We start from the raw sequence: 27,828 nt of genomic DNA, 5'->3' as shown, positions 1-27,828 counted from the left end.
GCATGCATTGAGTAGTGAGATCACTCCTGTTATAAATATCTCTGGGCCACTGTGGAGATTTGTTCGGGTTGTTTCTCTCTCTCTCTCTCTCTCTCTCTCTCTCTCTCTCTCTCTCTCTCTCTCTCTCTCTCTCTCTCTCTCTCTCTCTCTCTCTCTCTCTCTCTCTCTCTCTTCTCCCCCCCCCCCTTTCTCTTTTTCTCCACCCCCCCCTCCCCTCTGAGGCTATGTCCACCGAGTGCAGAGAGGGGAGCAGGATAGGCACGCAGCCGCCACCACCGCAGTCGCACCGGGGCCGAGGATCCCGGGAGGACCCTTGCAAGATGCTTTTAGGACTCCTGGGTCTGGAAGAATGAGCTTGTCCTTCCTCCTCCTCCTCCTCCTCTTCCTCGGCCACCTGATCCGCAGCTCTCGGACTGAAGAGAAGCAACTCTTTCCCAAAGCGCAACTAGGACCCACAGTCAGTAACCGTAATCGAGGGGGCAGCGGCAGCAGGGGCAGAAACAGCACTTCTTCCTCGATTTCTTCTTCTTCTTCCTCTGCCGCCTCCTCTTCTTCCTTGGGAATTAAAGGCAGCGGCTCGGAGCGGAGCAGCTTTCAGTGGAGCCCATCGGGACGCCGGACTGGCAGTCTCTACTGCAGAGTTGGTATCGGTTTCCATCTGCAGATCCATCCGGATGGCAAAGTCAACGGCTCCCACGAAGCCAATATGCTAAGTAAGTTGTTTGCTATCCTAGAAAACCGGCCTCGCAGCGCCAGGTGTCGGGCGATCTGGGAGAACACTGGAGTTCAGGGAAATAAAGACATCCTTTCCCGACTCTTGGACACTGGCACCCGAACCAGTGCTAGTTACAATCACACGAGTGGGGTGGGGACCCATCTTTCCTAGACACACACAGCACACATACAAGCTAGTGGCTATGTATATTCCTATCTATATACCTACAATCCAGCTTTTCGGGTAGCTTAGCTAAGATACCACTTTTGTCGCTTCCCCATTCTCTAAATGTAAACAATAATGACATAGGATGACAATCAGAACCACACGCGCGCGTGAACACACACACACACACACACACACACACACACACACACACACAAAGACTGGCTTCCCTCCTCTCCTCCAGTGCACTCTCCGCTGCCTACCTATCTCCTCTCCTCTATGATTTTGTCTTTAGCTCAGATTTATTGCATGGCTGGAATCCTCATTAAGAATTAAAGCACACCCTTGCCCCCGTGTCCCAACTGCTTCATCGAAAAAATACAACACTGCAAGGAACAGCAAACTATTTTCACAAAAATCCTGTAAGGACATCTGACACCTGGTCACATCGCCAATCTCCACCACATGCTGTATTTGCAAAATATCCCAAAAATGGTGATTCTGCCAACAGGCACGTTTAACAGGGCGATTTGATTGACATCAGAATGAAAATCAACTGGGCTATTTGCAGCTCCTTGTAATGATGGTTGTCCGTTCAGATTCCTTAGTATTCCTGGAGGTACATTAGAGGACAGTTATTTATGAAGAAACGGAGAGCAGGCAGGGTTGGACTATAAGTACTAAGATGTAAGGGATTCAACATTCTCACTTCTTTTTCTAAAAAAAGGAGTCCTGTGTTAGCACTTTGCCAAGTTTACAACTCCTTCCCATCAGCCTTTTAAATGAAATGTATAATGCACCTCTAAATGTGTCTTCTACTTCTACTACCTCCTTTATCCTTTAAATACTTTTAACATCTCCCTTAGTAAATGATAGCATTTGTGCAAATGAACTGCATTCAATTTTTATTCTTTGCCACTTACTAACTGGGTTTATGGGGTTTGGGGGTCTCACTTTATAATACTTAGATGCCCTAGCAAATCAATTACTGTATTAGCCTTAGGGAAAAAAATTAGTACCTCAGTGAGACATTAAATAAAACATTTTGGTCAAAAGGATTTTAAATGAGATTGTTATTGGAAAAGTAGGGAGGGAGGAGAGAGAAAAAAAAATGAAAGAAAACTAAACTATCTCTGCTCTTCAAAGTGTTTCCCTCAAACTAACATATACTCTAAAGCTACATGTTGATTTGGGTGATTCCAAAGAGCTTGATTACTTTGCTAGTTTCAGGACCTTATTAAGCCTCTAAGCCTCAGTTTCCCCATAAGTTTTTGGGGGGGTTGTTTTTGTTTTTGCTATATATAACCTCCAAGGTCCCATCTTTCTCAAAATCCATGATCCTAGAATCCTTCAGTGTCATGGTTATAGGTGCAGCCAGTATTTGAAAAAACAAGGTAAGATGGCACAGAAAGGCCAGCTTTGGTCCAGGCAGTCTCCAAAAGCCCAGAAACTGAAGTCTGAGGAAAAGCAAAGGCAAGAAATCGATGCCACAGGATTGGGTAGAAGCACAATGATATATACATGTGTATTAGGCAGAAGATGCTCTAGAATGCCTTTTCCCTGGAGTTGAGAAAAGCCTGTCAACAGTTTCTGATTATCTTAACAGTGTTTCAAGTCCCTAGCAGTGTGAGCCATCAGTTTCTGTGAGTCAGATCATGGGTTCCATATAACCCTCATGGCTCTTCAATGTTAGTGTGGAGCTGTAAAGTCAATGTTCCATATTTTGGACTACCAAGTCTTTCTCTTTTAGCTTGGCTGAGTGGCAGATTTTTGTGTAACTGGCTAATTCTAGGATTCTTCACAACTTCACAGATGAGCTAGAGGGCTCTGGAGTTTGACCTTCTGAAAATGGATATGCCTCTCCTACCAACAAGAATTCTCCCCTCCTCCAAGATCCAGGGGATGCATGGCCACATATTTTAGGGTGCCCTGTCAGGGTCCTCTCATTTATTTCTTCTGGTGTTATATTTCTTCTGGTGTTATACCTCCAAGGACAAAGGCATCCAACTCTGGAATGTATAGATAAGGGATTTTCTATTCCATTAACCTCCTCTCCACTCTAATCATTAGTATGAGGAACTCTTTGGTCCCTTCCATCAAGATCCACATGTCAGTCAGCCTCAAGACTTTCCCTACCTCACAGAACAATCTTTCATTCCTCCAAAGGAATCACTTTGCACATCACCCTAGATGGTGTTTCAAAAACCCCACCCCCCACTTCCCTCCCAGAGTCTTTTTTTAGATCTATCCTGGCTAGTAACCACTTTGGGGTATTGCTCCAATTTGGGTACTTGTGGACCCGAAGTAAATTTCCTCTGTTTCTTCCTTTGCTTACATTTTATGTAAGTTTTTTACATAAGTATTTCTGATTATGGAAAATAATCCCTGTATGAATGCTGGTTCCAATCTTCTTTCGTGAACAAGAGATGACCTGTGTATCTGACCAGATTTAAGCAAAACAGGGGAGATACCTGAAATTTTATTGTTGCCAGAATATGAGAGAGGTTATTCAAGATAGAGAGAAGGAAAATATAGTTTAATAGTGAATGTTAGGGCAAATTCATTTAAGAAAAGTATTTATTGACTAGAATTTGTTTGCTCGTTTGATTTAATCCAAAAACTTGACAGTGAGTAAATCACTTTATTCATGGTTATTATTGACACCTGCTCTTCAATTTATAGTCTCAGACAGTGGCCTAGGAACACTTAGAGGTATCCTTCACCTTGGTTTGCTTCCCACTGATTAACACTTTCAAACAGCTAGGATTGTATGAGATAAGAGGAGTAAAGATAGCTCTCATTTTCATAATACATTGAGGTTGTTTGTGTAACATACATTATCTCTTTTGATCTTCACAACAACCCTGTAAGGTAGGCAGAAAAGGATTTACTTCTATTTTACAGCACAGGCTTAAGGACTTTCTCAAAATCACACCCTTTCACTGTTGGACCCAAAACTTCTGAATCTTCTCTTAATATCCTTCTACTTACTATACTTACTATCCCGCCTCTCTCTGGGAATTCTTATGGGACAAATTCTTTCCAGTGTGGATGGACAACTACTATTCTGTAATTTGATTTTAAAGAGTTGCCTGGGGCCTGGAGAAATTAAATGATTCATAATCAGTATATGTCAGGGTTAGGATTTGAACAGAGATCTTCTTGAAATCTGAAACCTGATTCACTATGACCCACTGCCTCACATGTTTTTCATTAGCCACAAAATGAATATCTATGTATCATTCTGGGAGATTTAGACTCCTTTCAAGAGTTAACACTTAAGTGCGTTTTATTTTTTCTTTTCTTATTAAGCAATGTTAAATTTAGGCTTTTTAACAGAATGAATTTTAGTTACTAGATTTTTAATATTGGAGAGACTATGTGGCATACTAGATAGGACATGTAAGACCTGGGTCTAAATCCCAGCTCTAACACATATAGCCTATGTGACTCTGGGTAAATCATTGAACCTCTTGGTGTTACTCTAGGAAATTCTCTCAAGCTATAAAATGTAGAAAAGATGCTGATCTGCATTATTAAAAGGTCTAATCCAAGATTAGAAAAACCCTGATCCAAAGGTTCCATATCCCAATGAAATCACAAATCCATACCCTATCCCCAACATGTATATTTAATGTATTGATACCTTTTGTTTTTATTTCACAGTCATTTCTTTATAGATTACTTCCTTCATCCTTGTAGCTGAAATCTCCTATGAAACAGAAATCTCTCCACCACTACCACCCCCAATTCATGCAGTGTTTGGTTCCCAGATTCCTTGATTCTGCTAGGAGCAAAATTAGACTGCAGGCTGGAGCCTCAGTTCCAAGTACTGGCTTCACTATTTGCCTGCTGTATCATGTGGGGCAAATTACTTATACCTCTCCCAAGTCTTCAATTCCTTATTTGTAAAAAAAAATTCACTTTAATAATCTCACTATGTGAAATTATAGTAAATGTAAAATATATGTATATATGCTATAAAGTACTTATAAATATAAATTACTTTTTATATGCCCAGCACTATACTGATTACTGTGAAGAATGACAAGGAAGTTTAAACCTTGATCCCTATTATCTCTAGGCATGAGAGCACCCAACAGTGCCTGATTTTTTTACCTCTTATAAATATTTTTTTAAAAAATCTATAGGTTATTTCTGTCCTATCACTTAGTAGAAGGGTTGATAGTAGTACAATCCCCTTATTTTACAGATGAGATAGAAATGAAATGACGGGTTCCAGGTACCATCAGTAGCAAATGTGAGACAAGATTTGAATTTGTTTCCTCTAACTTCATAACCAGAATCACTTCTATAGTAACACATTGTTATCACCTTTTAGGTTTCATGCATCTGAAGTAACAATCTGCAGCACATGGAAAATGATTGAACAAAAGACTATATGTAAGAGACCAGTAATAGCAGAAGAGATAGGGTTGTAACAGAGCATGTTTAAGACAGCCAACAATCATTAAAAGGGTCTTGAAACAGGATTAACAATGTTAGTGTGTAGATTTTGCAGAAAAGACAGAGAACTATTCAAAACATGATCACCTTATATATTTATATCCCTGAGAAAAGACAATTTTTTGCCATGCAAAGTCATTCCAACATATGTGCAAGTTCAAAAAGAATAATTTCAAACATTAACATTTTAATAATGTGGATATATGTTATAAAACTATTTGACATTAGGAATTTTTTTTTCAAATTTTTGGAGTTCTGCAGTTCAAAAGGATGGATTTTGAAGGAATCATAGACTTAGATCTAGGCAGAAACTCAAGACATCTTGTAATCCAACTGCCTCCTTTTATAGATGAAGAAATTGAAGTTCACAAAGGTTAAAGTCACAGAAGTGTAAAGGAAGTAGCAGAGTTTTGATTCAAATTTATGATCTTTGTCTCTAGACCTAGAGCACTAAGTTCCCACTAAGTTGAAAGAATTTGAATAGGATATCACATTAGTACAAAATTAGCAATGTTAACATATTCTTAGGTTCTCTGATATACTTATCCAAATGTCTCAAATAAAGTGTTCTGTATCAGTAATCTGAAGATGTAAGTTCACACTTTGGATCTCTTATTCCCTTCTCTGGGTCTTTGTCTCTTCATTTATAAAATGATCAACTCTAAATCTCTTTAATTTTCTGTCATTTGGAATATAAAGGGACAATAGAGATCTCCATTATTTAGTAGATCTGTAAAAGTTTTTGTCTCATCTGCCCAATCTTACCTCACCCCTTTTTCTCATATGTTTAAAATATTGCTGGAATGCAAATGTTCTTGAAATGTCATAGCAATACCATGGGAATTGCTTGGAAATCATCAAGTTTGGCATAAGTTGCAGTGTAGGCAAAAGCCATATTTCAATAAAGCAAAAAAATTGCCTGAAAAATGAAAAAACTGAAAAACGTCATCATTTCATTTTTCTTCCAAAATGCTATTCTTTTCACTGATGCAAAAATACACGCATACATATGCATACAGCTGGATTGGTCAATTGTTCTGGTGTTCTAGTGTTTTGTTAACAGCCATGATTATGTTCTTCCCAGCCAAAATGGATTGGGGCCATGTATACTTTGTCAAAGAGAAATCAGAATTAAGCAATCATCTCATTAATCTGATTCTCGAAAAAATTTTAAATTCTCTATAAACTGACCCTTTCGCTGGCCATTGGGGAAATATAAATAGTGGTATTCATATAACACTTTCAGTTTAGCTCTTTACTTTATCCTATGTAAATAAAGAGTATTTCCTCTAGGCATCACAATAACCCTGAAAGGTATAGTCTATATATACATTTCACAGATGAGGAAACTGAAACTGAATTACTATGTCATCTCTTGACTACAAATATTAGATAAAATAATTTTTAGGCTGCCTATCTAGGTACTGGGGGAAAGAACCCTAAGGCCTCTTTTTTTTTTTTTTTTTTTTAGTTTAAATTAGCTTAAGTGACCAGAAAGAATTATCTGATGGATTTGGGCAATGTAAAATAAACTCAGGGGAACAAACAGTTTGAGGATTTTGAGAAAAAAATGAATGTTTCCTGAATTTGCTCTTCTTCCTTTTTTTTTTTTTTTTTTTTTCAGTTCTTCACTTGGTTATAGTTTCTATGATTTACAAACCAGAGAATATCCATTGAAGAAGGAATTGTTTACATTATTAGAGTTCTTGTTATGTCTGCACAAAAGATACATTCTATATGATTTTGTAACTAAGATATTTTCCTCTAGCATTAATATCTCAGAGGAAAAATTATCTAGAAAACACAATTCTTCCTAATATTTTCCGTTACATTTCAATATTTTCATTTTCTAAATTATGATGCATAATTGAGTATGTTTATCTTAGAACAATGAGTTTGCCTTATACTTAGGTGGACTATATAAATGCCTGTGTCCTATCATTTGGGAGGATATATTCTTTCTTCAAAATATCCTCCATGTTCAGGTATTATGTTTCTTTCAATTCTTCTGTTAGTGATGAATTCCTTTGAATGGAGAATTTCTCTCTTCTAATCTCCTCTTAAAATGTAAACATTCTGAAAAGGATAGCAATTAAATTAATAAAACCTCAGGATAAATTATCTTAGAAAATTTTCTTCTATGATTAAAGGGAAAATTAAGAATGGAAGGGTAGTTTCTGAGAAGGAAAGTAAGGGTACTAAAAGGAGAGATGGGAGTCTGAATTAAGAAGATGAACTTTAACTTGCTACAATCTTACACAATTCATTTCTATTCAACAAACATATTAACAACACATTCTGTTAAGGTTTGTCCTTTTTCTCAGTATAATCTTATTGTTAAATGTGATGTAAATACTCAACCTTCTAGGCTTCTATGGACAATAGGATTAAATAGCTACTAACTTCTTCATAACAGATATTGGCCACTTATCTAGCATTTCTTGAATATATGCATTAATTTATATACAGCCACAATCTTAGGCTTCTTTTATTTATTGAGATTTGGCATAGTAAATATGAAAGATCAGAAATTCCTAGGAACATAAAAGATGAAAGAACATAGAAAATTTGATCCATTGCCCAATACAAATGAATTATCATGAAATCACTACTGGAGTTGCTTTGGATTTTAAGCCCTTAACAAATCTTTGTAATGTTGTCAAAATATTAAAATAAGGTCTGTAATGTTTGCCCTGGATATATGTGAATGCCTATGTGAATTAGCAAAGTTTATGCAAATAGACTGCACTTTTCAGATTAGGAAATATAAACATATAATAATGAGTTGCATATATTTCAATATTGCATTCCATTAAAGCAAATCTCATTTTTAACTACAAAAAAGTACAAGTTTCCTGGGAGATGAATTATCAGTAATAACTCCCTCAAAATAGTTTGTCTCATAAAAATACAGTGGTCATAGCCCCAAAACAGATGTAATATATTAATGTTAAAAGTCAAAATAATTTTATTCTTCAAAACCCATATGAGCAAATAGATAAATAATGCTACATTTGATATAAGAAATCAATAATATATAATTGCTAGATTGTTCATTTTCATTCAGATGAGACAATGTCATCTTTTAGCTAAAATTCTTGAAACTCCTACTTTGAGGGAAAAAATATGATAGCAATATATGTTTTCTTTTGTTGTTCTCTTAGCATATTTCCACTAAAGCACTCAGAAATATTTACAGATACACTTTATTTTAAAATGTTCCAAGGTCATCCGAATGATAAATTTCAGTTTGTTTTCTTTTGAAATGCAAATTGGAAACTTTAAAATGTGAAATTTTAAGAAATAATAATGGGGATATACCATGGAGGGTATCTGTCCCCCTGTCATATTCATTCCATATTTTAGAGATTTTGCTATTTTTTATCCATTTTTTCTGTTACACATAGTCAATGCAAAATTGTACACAATGCAAAATTGTACATTTCCAAAAGCACTGATACTACTCTTATAGAAAGAACCTTTCCCTGGAGTTCTTTATTAGCAAAATTTGCAACAACATTAGAATAAGTCCTTAATTAGTTTCCTATTGTTAGATCTGCTTCTTTGAAAGATTTATTAAAGAGTAATAGTGTTTAAAACATAATGTAAATTGAAATTGACAGGGAAATACATGACTTAGTAACTGATGTGTTTGTCCACACCCTAATGGCAAATAATATTACTTTTTTTTTTTTTTCCTAAAAAGTTTCTTTAGGAATTTGATTTAAAGTGAGCACCTTTAAATTTGCCGGTGCTTTTCTTAAATAAAAATGTTCAGTAAGAATGGTTTTGTTTTTTGTTTTTTTTTTCCCAAAAGTCTTTCAGATGATCCTACTTGCTTGAGGGAATTTTCACCTGGCCAGGTAATTTCATGGAATTTAGCCGAGAGATTTCTCTCAATAGTGCTTTTTCTGAAACTTTTTAGGGGAAACCCTACTGTAAAATAAAGCATCCCTTTGTAATACCAGTATGATCACAATTTAATATATAGTTTATAAATGTGGAGAGTTGTATATCAGGTTTTTTGAAAGTGATGATAGGTCCACAACATGATGGGAGGGAAGCAGGCTTCTTTTGCCTTGTTTCTCCTGTATGCAGATAATGGAGAAAATGAAAACCAGGGAATTTCTCCCCACAGTATCAACCACAGTTTCTCTGATAAATATAAATATGTGACTGCAAGATGCTTAAAGCTATATTCTAAGATACGTACTTTTAAGGCATAATATTGATTTTCAAAATCAAATCTGTGGGATTTAATCAAAGTTGCTTCACTTATAGTTTTCCGCTATCTATGATTTATTCCTTAATTCCCGTGGATTTGTAATTTCCAAACAAAGGAACAGAGACCAAAAATGTTAATGATATTGGACTAATATATACAATATGAATTAAGTAATTTCAATTTAATTTTTACATTTCCATGAAAGCATAACTATAAAAACTATAATTTATTGAACTTAATTTTATTGAACCAACATTAATATTTTCAGTGTTTTCATTTCTTTATACTTGACTTAAAGGGTAAATTATTCATATTTAATAGAAAATGAATTTATTATTCTTGCCAAAAACTCTATATTGGGTTTTAAAGAATACTGATGAAAAAGTTCCTTGGATTTCTATATTAAAGGTATCATCAAATACTATTTAGTAAATGTTAGTCAATACTTACAAGAAAGCAAATGAACATTAATAATCAAAAAGATACTAATGAAATCTCTTTGAAGCTTGCAATTAATAATTTAAGGTATTAACCAATTTTCTTAAAGTTAATATTGATCAAAACAAGAAGATAGATTAGGTTTTACAAAGAAGATATAAAATAAAGAGAAACTACATTTAAGTTGAATTCTTCACAGCATTATCAAACAATCTGTGTTTTATTTTGGGATTTCTGTCATCCTAGGTATTTTGGAAATATTTGCTGTGTCTCAGGGGATTGTAGGAATACGAGGAGTTTTCAGCAACAAATTTTTAGCGATGTCAAAAAAGGGAAAACTCCATGCAAGTGTAAGTAGAATTGTGTTATGTTCATTAATTAAAGATGTTAAGGAAACTTTACATGCAAAGTTATTTTCCAAAGTCATTAGGTAGAGGTGACAACTTGCCCATATGTATGTGTGTATCTTTATATGAATTTACTTATTTATAGGTGTACATATCTATATAAAGTTATAGATTCATTTATATTTTAGCAAAAATTGGTTTTGTTAAACATTTGATATGCATTTCAATCACTCAAATGTTTTTATTAGATTCAAATATCCTCATGAATTGTAAAGAAGTACATATAGAAAAGACATTAATTTTACTTGGAAAATATGAATTTTCAATGCTTAGAAATGGAATGAATGCAAATGGTGCAAATGAGGTTCATGTAAATCTACATTTATGATTAGGATACTTATTTTCATTTTGAGTTTATTATGCATACATCTAATAAGATCCAAATGTTTTCTAATACATGTTGTAAACAAGTAGTTTGCATTTCATAGATTACATACAAGTAAATTCATAAGTAGATAAATAATTTCATTTGTTTTCTAGAATGAAAAGTACATGAACTTTGTATATTCAGTTTCTCATATCATTTTCCCTATATTTTATCTTTGTGTATTAGCCTCATAAAATAGTTTTATGTCTGAGGATTTTGTATATTCTAAGAGTATTTTGATTCATAAATATTCTTTGTTTTTACAATACTATAGTGCTTATTACCACTTTATAAATCATTGTTTTTCTGGCACAAAAGGGAGGGGGGATTACTCAAAAAAAATCCAATGTCGTGAACAAACATTTAAAGTCATTATTCAAGAAATAAATGTTTTTAAAGGAGATTAAAATGAATATTAATTGGTAAGAGAAACATTTTAACTAAATAAAAGAAAAAATCACTTATGGTGATCTTAGAGATTATTTGACTCTGGGAAATTTTTACATACCAATTAAATATAATGTAATGATTTTACAACTCAATAAGCCTTTTTAAAAAAAATTCTGATTGCTTCTTGGAATGAATAATGGAATATGAAATGTTTTTAAATCCTACAATATAGCCTAAAGTTATGGAATACTTTTAAGATAAAAGAGAGATCATGATGAAATTTTATAATCTCTCTTTCCAATTAATTTAAAATAATGATTTATGTATTTAATATACATATGTGTATATTTATAGAAACATAATTATCAAAGTCAGTGCTTTACATTATAGCAACTATAATGATATGCTATATTAAAACATATACATTTTTATTTTGCTATAACATCTTTTGGGGAAATGTTATATACCCCATTTTATCACAAATCCCATTAGCAATATTAATAAAAGAGGTATATCAATAATAAAGTATCTATGATGAATAGAATAATTTTTCTCCAGTCTATTTTCACTAGTAAAAAATATTAAATTTTACAATATCGATCTACTTACCTATTTATTAGAATTTAACCATATAATACACTGGTTTTTTGGATAATATTTAATTAAGGTAGAGAAGAACAACTTACTATTTTCTTTAAATTCAGTTTTCTAGCCTATGGCTTATATAAATTAGATTAAACTTGGACTTAGGCTAAGAACAGTTGTCATCAAAAGTACTGAGTTACAAATGGATACCGATTAACTACATAATGTTATGAGGATGGGATACTTGATTCCTCAGTCAAATTCAAGCAACAAATTTCTAGAAATTTGACCCAGATGTCTAAAGATGTCTGGTCTAAATAACATAGATAATGCAAAAACACTATATGTTCCCCTGTTCTGGCTTGACAGGATAGTTATTTCATGGCCTAATGAGCTTTAAACAGAATAAGGCGAGTCTTGTTCCCATCACTTGCTGAAATGCTTTGATATAAAAGTCATTTTGATGACTTTGAGCTGAAGTGGAGATAAATGTTAAGTCCTACAATTATGTGGACTCTTTCAAAACCATATTTTTCAAGTTCTCATTCTCTTATCTGAGCTTTATGAACTTTACAAAACCTTTTCTTTACAGGACAACATAATTGATTTATAAAGTAGGTCACTCTTAAATATTCTGAATGTAGAAATAATATTCATTCTAGCAATTATCAGTTCCATGAAAGGTTAGATTTTTTTTCTTGTTTTAAACCTCCATTTAAAATTTTGAAAACTTAATGCTGTTTCCCAAATATTGATTAGTTTGAATCACAAAGACAGTTATATAGTACAACCACATACAAAAACTCTATTGTGAAATCTAGATGAATAATTTTGAATTTCTTTCAATAAATAGTTTTATTGAGATGTTGAACTTTCCTATAAAGCTATAGCATTCAATTCAACAAAGGAATGTATGAGATATCTCCATAGGTTTGAGGTACTATGAACAATAAAACATTAAGACAGTTCTTACAAGAAGCCAATGTTAAAAGAGCAAGTGAAGTAATTCTTACTATAATCAATGCTCCTCTCAATTCCCATCCTTGACTCAGAACTACATTGACTTCTTGTTGTTGTTTTGAAATTAATACAATTGAAGATTACTGGATACTTCCAGAGTTACAAAATGGGATTTGGAGGCACATCCTTAGCTTTCAAAATTATCTTGTAGCTAGGTAAACATATGCTAAAAAAGTACTGTTCTACTTAGTTCCATATGGAAACATTTGGATTATCTTACTCTGTTGAAAAGTTCTAATTCTGGCTTTTTATTAACATTTTATGTTATATTTTGGGGGTATCATCTTGAGCTAGAATCTTTAGTAGTGTATTTTCAATTTCAGTCTATATACGTGAGACTATTGATACCACCGCCACTAAGTTACCTTGTACATACTTTTATGTATATGTGTCCCTGGGTATAGAGTAAAGACATTGAGGTAAGGAAGAAATTGTTTCATTCTTGTTTCACTATTCCAAGTACCTTGCACAGAGGCTGGCAGATAATAGGCACTTTATAAATGCCTCCTGATTGATTGATTTGGCATGTTAAATGAATTTTAATGGGTAACGGTTGGCAACGTTATAAATAGTTGATTAAATCTCAAGATGAATCTTTGAATCTTAAAACTGGATTTTTAAAGATATATTTCCTTTAATTTCATCAGTGAATGAATGGATACTTACAAGCCTAGAAACATCAGCCCAGATTCTTGACTGGGTAAGGAGATGGCAATAAGCATGTATTAATAACCTACAATGTATCAGGAACTATATGAAATGCTTTAGAAATATTATCTCATTTCATCCTCAAAACTACCCTAATAGTATTCATATAATAATAAACCAATTCTGGGATCCTTACAATTAATCTGGATTTGAGACATAAAGAAAATCTGGTTTTTGCTCCTTCAAAATTGTTTTTATTTGTCTGCTTTAAAAAAAAAAGTATTGTGTGGGATTATAAAGAACTGGTTTCATAGCACTGTTTAGCTCAATGATAGAAATTTTATTTCATTAATTCAAAATTTGACTATTATTTAACAATGCTACTGGTATTTGGCAATTCTGTTAAAAGCTATAAAATACTTATACTTTTATATAAAATCACATACCCACTCTAGTGTATATAGGAATCTTGCAGGTTGTACTTTTTTTGGGGAAAAAAAGCAGCATTAAATTCTATTTAGGAATAAGAAAACAAATTTTAGTACTACATTGGCAAGGTGTAATGAACCACAAATGTGACTAGATGGCCATGTATAGTATCTTTTACTAGATTCTTCTCTGAACTGATTTCCCTAGAAGAAATAAATAAATAAACAAATAAATAGATAAACAAATTAATTCACTGGGGAAGTCCAAGATTGCCACTTAAATTATCTCATATATTAGTGCTAAAATCATTCCTTCTATACCTCTTCTCTTTCTCAGATAGCTCTTAACCTGAATAAAAAATTTTCCTGGAAGTAATCCTTTTAGTTCTCCATCTTCTTCCTCTTTCCCTTCCTCACTACTCCTTGCATTTTAATAGGAAGTCCTTGGATTCCCAAGAAGGTCCAGATTTTATTCTTCTGGAAGGACATCTCTTCTAGCTTCCTATTTATAAAGCAGCTTTTAGCTCCTCCTTAGCATTCTCTCAGGAAAGATTTTATTTGTTTCTTGGTAAAGTAGAAAAGTATCTTCCTTGGCAGCTCAGCATCCTGCTTAGCCTTTACTTCTATCTTTGTTAAAATATTTTTCTTAGGGGCAGCTAGATGGGGCAGTGGATAGAGCACCAGCCCTGAAGTTAGGAGGACCTGCATTCAAATCTGGCCTCAGATACTTAATGCTTCCTAGCTGTATGACCCTAGACAAGTCACTTAGCCTCAATTGCTTCAACAAAAATAAAATAAAATATTTCACTTAGTACTAAAACACTTTAGAGTAGGGGAAGCATGAAAGGAAAGAATAAATGAGAGAAATACAGTTAGCAATAGTAATTGTGAAAAGAATTTCAAAACAAGTTTTTCTGATATGGCCTCATTTCTCTAATGTAGAGGGAACTGAGTCAAATTTCTAAAAAGTAAGAGTTATGCCTCAAAAGATATGATCTGTGCCCAAAGGGCTATTAATTCATACATATCTTTTGACCTAACAACACCACTCACTTGGCATGATTACCAAAAGAGATTCAAAACACAAAAGAAAGTGGGCTATAAGGGGATGCCTACTAATTGGGAAATGACTCAATAAACTGTGGTGTGTGCTTGTGATGGAATATTATTGTTCTATGGTAAATGATTAACAGCATGGTCTCAGGGGAAAAATCTGGAAAATCCTCCTTGAATCCAAGCAAAGTGAAATATACTATATAAAAAAATAATAGCAATGTTCTGAGATGACCAGCTATGTATAGCTGGTCATCTCAGAACATTGCTATTACTTTGCTATTGTCAGTAGTAGAACCATCCATAACTACTCTGCAGGACTTTTGATGAAAAATCTTATTCATTCTCAGAGAAGGAACTGATTGTGCTTGAACTCTTTGTATCTCTGTCTTTGTCTCTCTTGTTTCTGTGTGTCTCTGTCTCTCTATCTCTGTCTCTTTGTCTCTCAATTTTTTGATGGTTTAATTTTCATTAGAATGGCGAATCTATGTTTTCTCCCACAACTTAAATTTTATGAAAATGTTTGCATATAACTTCACAAATGTTTCTTAATTATGGTTGGAGATCAGGGAGAGAACCTAGAACACAAACATTTTAGAAACAAATATTAAAAAAAATGTTTGTTTTGAATGTAACTGGGAGAAGTATTAAATAAATAAAACAAAATCAGAAAAAAAACCTTTCTTAACTCCAAAAATAAAGTAAAATAAAATAAAATGTATTACTTAGGGCATTTTGTGACCTCTTGTAGATAGTTCTTTTCCCTAAATTATGCTTAATTGTAAAACTTCCCAAATTAATTCCCACTTCTTAAAAGATACATGCCTTATCACAATCTTGTTATTGTTGAAACACCTTTTTTGAATCTTACTATTTCCTTCAGTGAACTTGTAAAAGTGCTGGATTAATATGAATTCTTTCACTCTTCTAATAAAGGATGTATACATATATATATATATATATATATATAATTGTATAAATTTATTGTGATAAAATGTAAGCTTCATGAGTTCATAAGTTGTTTCTTTTTTAAATATCTAGTACCTAGTATAGTGATTGACACATAGTAGACCCTCAAAAATATTTATCAATTAATTGATATTTAATTCTCAATCTGAAGAGTCATAGACAATACAGTAGAAACAAAAATCTTCTAAGGGCAAGGCATTATGAAATAGGTGAGGATGTTGTACTTGATCAGCCCTAAAGCAACCCTATAAGGCCTCTCCTCTTATTGAATACTATACTTTTTAGTTTACCTAGGAAAAAATACTGGGATTCAAGGTATGGTCTAGGTTTCCCCAGCTTTTCTTACCCAGCTTTCCCAGGGACTTTTCTTAAAGCCAAAGGTACTTCTCACGCAGTGCAATGAAGACAGAATAATGATTTCCATTCATATTGACAATCATTAATGAAATATCCCCTTTGCCAAGCTAAAACCTAAAGTATCACCTAGAACAAAGTTACCTCCCCAACCCCTACCTCCATACTTCTTTATTATCTAGGATATTATATTATTATATTATATCTAGGATATTATAATTTAACTTTGTTAGTCTAGAAATTAGTTTAGAAGACTACTGTCAACTCTGAAAATTCTACTACATCATTGGGAATAAGTAAAACATTCATAAAAAAAGAGGTCTTCTATCTTTGTAGTTCAAATGTTTTTTAAAATGATTTTTATACCATGTATATGTATGTATATATACGTGTATATATGTATATATATATATATATATATATATATATATATATATATATATATATATATATATATATATATATATATATATATATATATATATATATATATATATATATATATATATATATATATATATATATATATATATATATATATATATATATATATATATATATATATATATATATATATATTACATGATAGTCTTATGTCCAAATGCTCTTTCTGGTTCTACTGGTAGTTTGTAAATTTTTTTGATTATGAGACATTTACTCACTGATGAACTTAAAGGAAAAGAACTGCTTTCAGATCTTTCTGCTTTCATCTTGATGTTTATTCATATTTAGGATCACACATATGTGTCTACTTGCATTCATACATGAACACACAAATATGTGCATTGTGTACAAGTATGTATACATATGTATTGTATTAATATATACATGTGTATATATATATATATGTATATATACCTATACATGTCATCCATTCTCATGTTAATTTTCTCTCTATCTCTCAGTGAAGAGAGGGAGAGAAGACAGAGAGAGAGAAAGAGAAAGAGGGAGGGGGGGAGAGAGAGAGAGCGAGAGCGAGAGAGAGGAAATGAACATGGGAGAATGGATAAGCTTGAAGAGGTTGATGCCTTTGAAGCAGGAGATTGAGCTATATTAAGTTTCTGAAGTCTAATGATAATACCTGGAATTTAATCATGTTATTTATAAGATTAGAAGATCTTCATCTATGTAATTTTTTGGTAATTTTTATAATTCTCTTGATTTGGAAAAATCAAAGTGTAGTAAGTACTAATAGAATCTTAGACAATAGAAGTGGTCTTCAATGCTGGACATATTCATTCTAGTTCAACTGCTTAGTACCTCTATGACCTTAAGCAAATCACTTAAGGTCTCTAAGCCACCATATTTCACCTAAAAGGGTTGGACAATTCCTTTAGGCAATGAAATAGTATAATGGATAGAGTGCTGATCCAGGAGTCTAGAAAATGAATTCAAATCCAAACTCAAGTGCTTTTATTATGTGATCCTGGATAAGTCAGTTACTCTGTCCATCTCAATTTCCTTAACCATAAAAAGGAGCTAATACTAGTATATACCTTCCAGGGTTATTGTAAGTTCTATTCCCTTCTTCCCCTTTTCTTTCAACTCTAAATTCCTTACATAAAAGTAGGAAGGAGCTTTGGAAATTCGATAGTCCAATGTTATATTTTAGAGAAGCAGAAAGTAAATTCTAGGGATATTAAGTGATGGTTTACAAGTCCTACAGATAATAAGTAGTAGATCTTGGGACTGAATTAAGGTATACTGATTCTTTGACCACCATTCTACTCTTTCTCCTTTTATATACTGCTTCTACTGCTCTACAGAGTATTGTAGTAGAATTAATGTTTGACTTAGAATTGAGGGACACTTGGGTATGCATCTGGATGTAGTATTTAGTAGGCATATGACCATGAGCAAGTCAGTTAAATTTTCTGGGTCTCAGCCTTTTTCATCTTTAAAAATGGTAATAATGATAATACCTGATGTACCTATATCAATGAATTATTATAAGGATGATCTAAGATAAAACACAATTATTGTTTTGATTATAATGTCCAATAAGTTCAAAATAGTTTTCATTTTCTAACTATCTGACTCAAAATTCCTAGTTCTAGAACTATTCTTTTTTGGTTAGAAAATAAAAATGATCAAGATGGTTGTCTGAATGGAGGCACATTGCCCAACTCTTAACAGTAGCATTGTAGAAAACAATACAAAAAACAAACAAACAAAACCCCCTAAAATTTGTACTAAACTGAATCATGATCAAAAAATGTATTGAGAAATAATAACAAATTATCTTTCCTTCCCAGAATTGAAAAAAAAAATCACCTAGAAGCCTATGGACAAAAAATAGGAAAACCATAAGAAAAGCCAGAATCAGCAAAGGCAAATAAACTCAGCCTTCAAGCATGCCCAGAGATGGGCTAGAGACATGTGTAGACTACAAAATTCTGTATCCAAAAGTGAGAACAGAAGACCCAATGATAGAGACCTAGATTGTAAGAAAGTTCCAGAATGGAGACCTTGAAAACCCTAATGGGTATAGTGAGCAATGCAACACACTGATGTTCCCATTAGGATAGCCCAGGCATCCAGGTACTCAGAAGTCCTGAGTACTTTGTTTTGAGATGCCATAGATAGTATGAAATCCAATCACTCTGGGCCTAAAAGATGCAGAAAAAAGTGGAAAGATGCAAACTGGAGAATTTTACTTTGGTTATCTTGTCAGTACAAAAATCCAGGAAATCTAGGACCAGGTCATGCAGAGTAGATTAAATCATCCAAAAGCACATCAATGGGCAAAGCCTGTCTTTGGCACAAAGCTTCAGTGTAGTAATTAAAAAGTTGGCAAGATGAATAAATCAAAGAAAATACCGACCAATACTAAATGTATGTTATGTGTATGCATATATCTAGACATATGTGTACACACATATACATTCTGGACCTTTACATAGGACAAATCTAGAAATTCCCCAAAAGAAGGAGCAAATAACTCCATAGCAACTGCAGGCAGAGACTCAGAGGAAAAAATAGATTTTCCATAAGGACTACATAAATAACTAGAAAAAATGAAACAAGACATTTTAAAAATGAAATAAGAACTGTGGAGAAAAGAAGTGGAAGGAGCATAAATAGTTTATAAGAGAAAGAGGGAAACATTATCCAAGAAATAATCTTCCTAAAAGCTAAACTATATCAAATACAAGTAAATAAATATGAGACACCAAGACATATTAGAATAAAATTAAAATGACTGAAAAAGTTGAAGAATACATGTGTAAGATATCTAACATCAAATGGGAAAATGGGTCAAGCAAAAATCCTTTAAGAATCATTGGGTTTCATGAAAATCATGTTGATGGAATTTTTTAAGTCTGAGACATTATATTTCAAGATATAAATGAAAACTTCCCAGATCTATTTTAGGACCAGATGAAAGTCAAGATAGAAAGAATTCCAATTATCTCCAGAAGTGAGGGGAAAGAAAATACAAGTGTTCTATTTTCTTTTTTTTAAACCAATACATCAGTGGAATGTAATAACATGGACAAAGTTTCATTTAGTCATAGTCCTCTAGCTCTGTAAAGAAGTGAGACATATTTATCTCATCTCTCCTTTAGGACCAGTTTTTCTCATTAAAACAACATGTCATTTCCCTTTCTTCATTCCTTCCTTTTTCCTCTCCCTCCTTTACTTCCTTTCTACTTTCCTTCCTTCCTTCCTCCCTCCTTTCCTTTCTTCCTTCATGCCTTCATACTTTTTATTTTTTTGAGAATTACTACTAATGCATATTGGTGACAAGGGGGCACTACTGGATGAGGAAGAATCTGAACAAATGGAAATTGATAATTAGAACCAAAGTGGTGGGAGGAGAACAGCACCACTTGGAGAGAAGTTTGAATATGAGTAAGGCAACAATAGTGGAGATACAGGAGTTGACTTTTCAGGGAGATGAACGAAAGTATTTCACTTTTGCATAATTTCAATTAACTGTATTCCTTTCACTTTTTGGTTTCTGATAATTTCCAGAGTCTGCTATTGTTGTTTTAACAAGAAAGAAGCAAACAAAAAAAAAAATCAAAGATTAATTATTTTTACTTTCTGTAACTATTTTAGCTATTTTCCCTCAGTATTATTTCATTTTCCAATTGTATATAAAGATAATTTTCAACATTCATTTTTGTAAAATTTTGAGTTCTAATTTTTTTTCTTCTTCCCTCACTTTCCCTTTCTCAAGACAGGGAGCAATCTAATATAGATGTACATCATTTTAAACATGTTTCTATATTTGTCATATTGTAAAAGAAAAATCAGAACAAAAGAGAAAAAATAAGAAAGAAAAAACAAATAAAAAAAGTCAATATACTATGCCTTGACCTACATTCAGTCTCCATAATTCACTCTCTGAATGTGGATAGCATTTTCCATCCTGAGTGAGTTGGAATTGTCTTAGATCACTATATTTCCGAGAAGAGCTAAGTCTATCATAGCTGATTATTACATAATCTGGATGTTACTGTGCTGTGTACAGTCCTTTCCAGGATCTGCTTACTTCAGTTGGCATCAGTTCATTTAAGTCTTTTCATGCTTCTCTGAAACCAGCCTGCTCATCAATTTTATACAACGATAACATTACATTAATAACATTTACCACAACTTATTCAGCCATTCCCCATTTCATGGGCATCCCCTCAATTTCCAATTCTTTGCTACTTAAGTTATCCAGACTTTAAATATGCCCCTTTTGTTATGACTAACAGCACAATAATATATATCATTATACTATTTTTATATCATATTCTGTTTGGGCATTACCCAATCTTTATAACAATATAATATGCTGCTATAAATATTTTTGTATATGTGTATTTCTCACCTATCCTTTAAAATTCTTTTTAAAAAATACCTTCTCTTTACAAGATCTTTTATAAGCTAAAAACCATTGGTCTTTTCTCCCTCCTCATTTCTTTTAATGATGGAAGCTCTCATCTCTGTTGAATTTCCTCTTGATTCTTATTGCTTGCATTAAGCCTTTGTTGCTGGTTCTTCATGACTCCTATGACCTAGTGGAAAAGTTTACTTTTGGGGGGAGTTCTAATTTTTAGGAAAGTTTTGCTTTCAATGAATTAATAGTCTGCCTTTCTTTTACCTGTTGTTCATGGTTCTGTTCTCTAAAACCAAACAGACTAGATCTTCTCTCTCTTTCATATAACAATCCTTATATGGACTATTTATTCCAGTGATCATTTTCCTTATTATCTTTCCTAGGATGAACAGGCACGTCTTTCAAACTCATTTATCATGAGTTATAGTCCCTTCACCATTGATAACTCTAAAATGTGGTACTTGGAATAAACATTATTTCAGCTGAAGATTGAATAGCACTTCCCCATTCTGTGAATCCTATGCTTTTCAATGAAGCCTAAAAATGCTTCATTTTTTTCTTTTGTCAGTGTTGACTCACATTCAGTTTAATGTTCATTTAAACCTTAAGATTTTTTTCTCCCAGAAATTATCTAATCACATGTGCCCTAGATTCTTCTTGTAGAGTGGGATTTTTTACATTCCAGATTTAAAACATTATATTTAGCCCAATATTCTAGCGTGTTCATTTTTTGGGGGGGGGTCCTATCATCCAATGAATTAGTTATCCTTCTGTCACTTTTAAGTGGATAAACATGCTACCTATGTGTTTTAAACCAATCATTGATAAAAGTTTTAAATAATGAAATGCCAAGTACAGCTCTCTAAGGTGTTTCTTTAGAAACTATCTTCCAAATTGACCTAGAACTATTGACTGTGCCTCTAATTTTGGCAATTCAACTAGGCCTGAATCCACTGAACTAGGCTCTATGTGATATGGATATTATCTCCAATTTTTCCTGTCCATATCTTGTTTTTACATGGTTGTTTGAATGTTGACTCTTCATTAGACTATGGGCTCCTTCAAAGCAAGAAGTCTTATGACTTTCTCTTCATTCCCAGAGTTTAGCACAGTGCCTGGAATATAAAAGATTCTTCATACATGCTTACTGGTAGACTGACTGAATAATCAGAAATTTTTAAAATTATCATATTGATCTCATCCTCTGATATTATTTATATTAATTTAATAAATAGACTATATGACTTCTGATCAAAATGATAGTTTCACTGAAATCTCATGGGAACGTTCTACATACCAAGCACTGTTCCTGGTTCTTGATAACTATTATCTCATTTGACCCTAATAACAATCCTGGAAGGGAAATTGTTTTTATTCCCATTTTATAGATAGAGAAACTCAGGCAAAGAGAGATAAAGAGACTTGCCCAGAGTTAATTAGCCAGTAAGTGTCTGAGATAACATTTGAACTCAGAACTTCCTGATGTGAAACCCAATACTCAGTCCACTACACCACCTAGTGACTTCATAGGAACGTGCAATAGGGAAATTTATGTTTCTAAAAAATTTACTCAAGGTCTATGGAATTCAAGATTGGCCAGCACAAGTCTCACTGCCTGAGATGCAAGGGAGTCTTGCATCCTTTTTAGCATTATGTATACATAAGGCTAGGACTACTTATGTGGGGTAAAGTTTTTTCATGGAAAAACTCATTTTCTGAGGAAACATTTTATTGAAATGTTTACTTGAACTAGGTCTTTTCTGCCATAATTCAAGGAAGTTTCCAGATGTAAAGACCCAATTGAGATGTCTAAAACAGTCTGTGACGCTCAGGTCTTTATTTCTGTGTGTCTGTGTGTGTGTTTGGTGTAATGAGATTAGTGAGGTATTTCCACTGATATTACTGAAGTCTCAAATGATTGTTGACCCCTTGCAATGTTCTGTTGTCTCTAAAATCGTGATCTTTCTCTGGGAGCAGGATTTCTTGAGGAGCTTCTGGAGGCAGCCTTCCTTTCAATTCAGTTCAATAATCCCAAATCCAGCCAGGAGTTAAAGTCCAGATTGTTTATTGTGTCCTTCAAAATCCTGAATCTTTTCCTGGGATCTGGCTGGCTTTAATAGAGACCTGTCTCTCTCCTTGATTCCCCAATGAGCTCTAGTCCGAATGTCTCCTAATCCAAAGGTTTGTCCTTCAGCCTCCAGCCTCTCAATGTCTCCAGCCAGCACGAAGGTAGACGTAGGGATGAATCAGACTCCACCTCCGAGAGTGGGACCGTGGGCTTCTGTGGGTTTGTGGGAGCTCCTTGCTTATATGCTGTACACTGAGCATACACCAATCATTTCATCACTAGGAAACCATTATTTGTTGTAGGATTAAATCAGTGCTAAATTAGATTTAATTATTGTCTCCTCAATTCCACTCTGTACCTTGTTTCAAGTTCTGGCCCATAACATCTCCTTGTAGGATCAAATCAATTGTCTGTATTCATTCCAGTGATTTAGCACTTTGTAAGAATCCTAACAACCCCTCTTGTTTTTACTTTAGAAACTTTTTAAAGTGTTCTCTCTTCTACAACTTACCTCACCCAACCAAGAGGTCTGAACACTCCCACTTGAACGTCAGAAGTTTTGGAACAAGAGTTTTGGGGAAGGGAACTTTTCAGGAAGGGTTTTCACTAATAATATGGATCCTAAAGAGAGGAACTAAAAGTGGAAAAGCAAAATTTATGTAACAATGAAAGTGAAATAAAATCCTTTCACTGAACAAACAACAATGACAAGTTTTGTTTTATCCTCCATACCTTTTATTCACTGCATCTTTAAGAGAAATAAATACAAAGCAGGGACCAAAGAATTCAGTATATTTCAAAGTAGTTGGTTCAAACTCTGGTTCTGATCATTCCAAATTCTAAGTTTTAGAGACAATGGATTTTGTAAGACAAAAATGAAAATAAGGTCAGTACACCATATATAAGATATCTGTCATTGAATTCAACTGCATTTCAAGAGAAAATTCATATAAGGCTATAGCTTTTATTTTATGGTAAAACTTTGACTATGTAATTTGACTATGTAAATGTAAAACATCAATTTTTTTAAAAGCTAAGAAATTAATAATAATTTCACACTTCTATTTGTAACAAATCCTTTTTGTTGTTGTTGTTGTTAAAGTGTAAAAAGAATTATTTAAATGATTTCTTAAAATGATACTGGTATTAGCTTTTACCATAAAAGGGAGATTCTAGAGAATGGGATTAAGATTCCAGAGATATTACACTTTTTAAAAATTATTTGATTTTCAGTCTATTGGTTCTCAAATATAGCAATGGTTATAGATTATCAACAGTAGAGTTTTAGAAAATTTGAATGCATAGCGGCACAATTCACAAATAAAGGCTGCCATCAGAACTCAAATTGTACCTGACTGTAAATAATCAGTATAGACAAATATACATGTTACTGATATCTAGTTCTCTACATGGGCCCTAAATTACACATGGCCCAAATATTTAGAGTACATCATAATGTCCACTATACCTATTTCACAACTTTATTGTGTGGAAAGAATGCTGTGTTATATTATTTGGAAAACGTTATTATGCTGCTTTAAAGACTTTGCATCCATAGAGTTATCTTGACTCTAGTAACTCTCTAAGAATTCAGGAGAAAGCTAATTAGTCTTGTGGGTCCACCCAAACTAATGCCTTGAGATCCTTTCATGTGATTTCTTGTGTGGTTTGTGTGTGATAGCTTTATCAAAATCTATATAATTCCAAAACCTGGAAGAGGACCCACTTTTTCTTTCCAAATGTCTGTCTGTCTGTCTCTGTTTTTCTTTTTGTCTCTGTCTGTCTGTGTCTCAGCCTGGGTCTGTTTGTCTGTCTCTCTCTTTCTCTCTTTTGCTCTCTCTTTCTGTCCATCTCTCTTTCTCTCTCCTAAATAACCTAAACATTTTCTTTCCAAAACTATTTCAGAGTGGGGGGCCTCATGAGCAATTGTAAGAGTCAAATAAAATGTGAAATAGCTTTGGAACTTCTAAACAGCTTTATTAGTGTCGCAAATATTAAGAGAAGTGACCTCCCCCCTCTGTTTATTACTCTCTGGCAGGTTGGAATGATTTGGACAAAAATGTGATTATCATTCATTCTTTGGGTTCCAGATGTTTGGGGGGATGTAGAAGATTATATATCTACACTCACATTATAGCTCCAAAACTCCCAAATATATGCTTCATGTTTATGCAAATCAGTAACAATACCATTAACTCTTAAACATGAAAGATTTACTAAATTAGTCAAAAACAATAATAATCTTAACATAATTTTACTCAATAGAAGACAAAAACAGGCATAATCAAAATATAATAGACCATTTATAAATCAAGGGTTATACTTTTTCATGATTTTGAGAGATGGGGGAAAGAGTGATAACACTCTTACAGAAATCTAGCACAGAAGCACGTAAATAATAAAACATGTGACCAAAGTAACTCATGATCTTAAAGTCTTCAGTTCCGGATTCTTTCTGTATCACTTGCCACCTGTTACTCTTTTGAGACGGGTTATTTTTGTTATTCTTGGGCCACTAAAGTGAAGATTTTTTTTAAAATAAAAGAAACCTTATAGTTGGAGTCTACAGTCGTTCCTAGCTTCCTTTGGCTAAGGACATATGCAATGTAATACTCTTTTAATGAAAAAATATTTCTTTTTAATTCTGGTTTGTACAAAAGTCCCCTCCCTCTCTTACAAGCTATAATGAGTTTTCTCCTCATAAATGGAATAAAGAGAAATGACAGCAAGGTTTGAAGACTTTTCTCTTCTTTCAAACTATAGATGTTGTTAGAAAGCAAGGGGACTTTTCTATTTCTTTGTAACCTATCCATCTCATTTTAAAGGATTCTCCTTTCTTCCAATCAGCGCTTTCAAAGATCCAATGATCTAACTTTCCCCTCTAGCTTCTAAAACATTAAATCAGGATCTCAGTGGCCTATCTCAAACTTAGGCTGAGAAACCCAGAATCCATAGTAATGTAAAATATGGAATAGATGGCTATTATACATTAATCTCATATTCCTAAACAGTTGTTTGATTTGACATTTCCTAATGATAAACTCCTAAAGTTATATTCAAATTAACAATTGAAAAACAATAGTCATTTTTTTTTGCCTCAGAAAAGATTTTTCTCCAGTCTTCCCAGAATTTTTATCTGAAGAGCTACATTTCTCTGTTTCTCTTAGCTAAGTCCTCATTTCTTTTCTATATTTCATACAAATTGCCCTTTCCCTTCTCAGCAAATAATACATTTTTATAAAAAAGTTAAGTAACTTTGATAAATATATTGTTATTTTTGTCTCTTTCTACCAGTTTGTTCCTTCTCTTCCTACCAGTTTGCTCTTTCCTAGAAATTACTTTTAGTTTTCTTACAGGCAGAGAGCCACAGGATATTTGCTGCTTTATACACTTATTTGATGATATATTTTAGAAATATTTGTTATTTATGCATACATATTTCTATAATTATATTCACTTATATGCTCTCTACATAACAGAATGTGAATAAAATCACATGGTGGCCACTCTTAGTGGTACAAAATATAACCCAAGATTTCAAAACACAAATTCATATGTTGCCAAGGGACAATTTCTTAGGGAAATGTTTCTGGTTATTTTTAAGGCTAAGTGTTGCGAGAGTCTACCTTAGAAAAAGGAGCTTTTTTCTGCAAATTTGCAAGGGACTACAGATCTCAGAGGTCATTTATTTTTAGACCTTTCATAGAGTTAACGATAACTAAATGTATTAAGGGATCTAATTGTAGCTTTTATGAATGTTAATGTTTGGGCTACTGAGTCTTTGGCAACCAGCAGAAATCAGTGTCACGAATATTAGAACTGATAGAGCAGTGTTAAGCATGATAATGACAAAAATGTCTGGGTAGTTTCATTTAAGGGCATGAAATAGGGATCACAAAAAACTTTGGCTTCTGTTACTTGAATCCAAATTGAAATTTTTGCCACTCAAGTCTACTGAAGCCTTTTTCTGAAAATCAAAATTCTCTCATTTTGCTTTCTAGGCCAAGTTTACAGATGATTGCAAATTCAAGGAGCGGTTTCAAGAAAATAGCTATAATACCTATGCTTCAGCCATCCACAGGACAGAAAAGACTGGAAGAGAATGGTATGTGGCACTCAACAAAAGAGGTAAAGCCAAAAGAGGTTGTAGCCCAAGGGTCAAACCCCAACATATTTCTACACATTTCCTTCCAAGATTCAAACAGTCAGAACAGCCCGAACTTTCTTTTACAGTCACTGTTCCAGAAAAAAAAAAGCGACCTCCTAATGTGATCAAACCAAAGGCCCCCCTTCCTGTACCTCGAAAGAAGCCAAATACAGTCAAATATAGACTCAAGTTTCGCTTTGGATAGCAGTTGGTCTTGTGAGGAGATTTTTTTTCCCTTCACTAGTTGCTATGGGTATCTTCAGAGTTCTAGACCTAGAATGTAGGCCAAGCTGCACTTGTCTCCATTAAAGCAGTGCAGGGAGGTAACAATTTGCATCTCTAGACTCAAGCAATGTTGCTGATTTACAATGAAGAAGAGTCCAAACTGAAGTGATGTTCTTAGTAGGAGCCTAAAGGGAAGAAGATGGCTTCAAATCTTGAAAATGGAAAACCTTTGGTTTGCTTACTTCTCAATGGCATTTGGACCTCTATTTTCAGGACTGGATTGTGTATTTTGATGATTTTTACAAAACAAATTGAAAGAACAT

General features: G+C 33.4%; 1 protein-coding gene across 1 annotated transcript; it reads left to right on the top strand.

Annotated features, from left to right (window-relative positions):
* Positions 1-265: 265 nt before the first annotated feature.
* FGF5 (fibroblast growth factor 5) lies at positions 266-27,828 on the top strand. Its single transcript, XM_074274310.1, has 3 exons — positions 266-713; positions 10,257-10,360; positions 27,135-27,828. Exons 1-3 carry the CDS (start codon positions 350-352, stop codon positions 27,483-27,485), a joined length of 819 nt encoding a protein of 272 aa, XP_074130411.1. The 5' UTR covers positions 266-349; the 3' UTR covers positions 27,486-27,828.

The sequence above is a fragment of the Sminthopsis crassicaudata genome, chromosome 6, assembly GCF_048593235.1.
Source record: "Sminthopsis crassicaudata isolate SCR6 chromosome 6, ASM4859323v1, whole genome shotgun sequence".
Taxonomy (NCBI): domain Eukaryota; kingdom Metazoa; phylum Chordata; class Mammalia; order Dasyuromorphia; family Dasyuridae; genus Sminthopsis; species Sminthopsis crassicaudata.
Note: the sequence above shows the minus strand (reverse complement) of the source record. Positions and strands in the feature narration are given on the sequence as shown.

Excerpts from the sequence above, each read along its gene's own strand:
- FGF5 (XM_074274310.1), top strand. The coding sequence starts at position 350 with ATGAGCTTGTCCTTCCTCCTCCTCCTCCTCCTCTTCCTCGGCCACCTG. Across the intron at positions 714-10,256 it reads CCACGAAGCCAATATGCTAA|GTATTTTGGAAATATTTGCT; the intron begins GTAAGTTGTTTG and ends CTGTCATCCTAG. Across the intron at positions 10,361-27,134 it reads AGGGAAAACTCCATGCAAGT|GCCAAGTTTACAGATGATTG; the intron begins GTAAGTAGAATT and ends TTTGCTTTCTAG.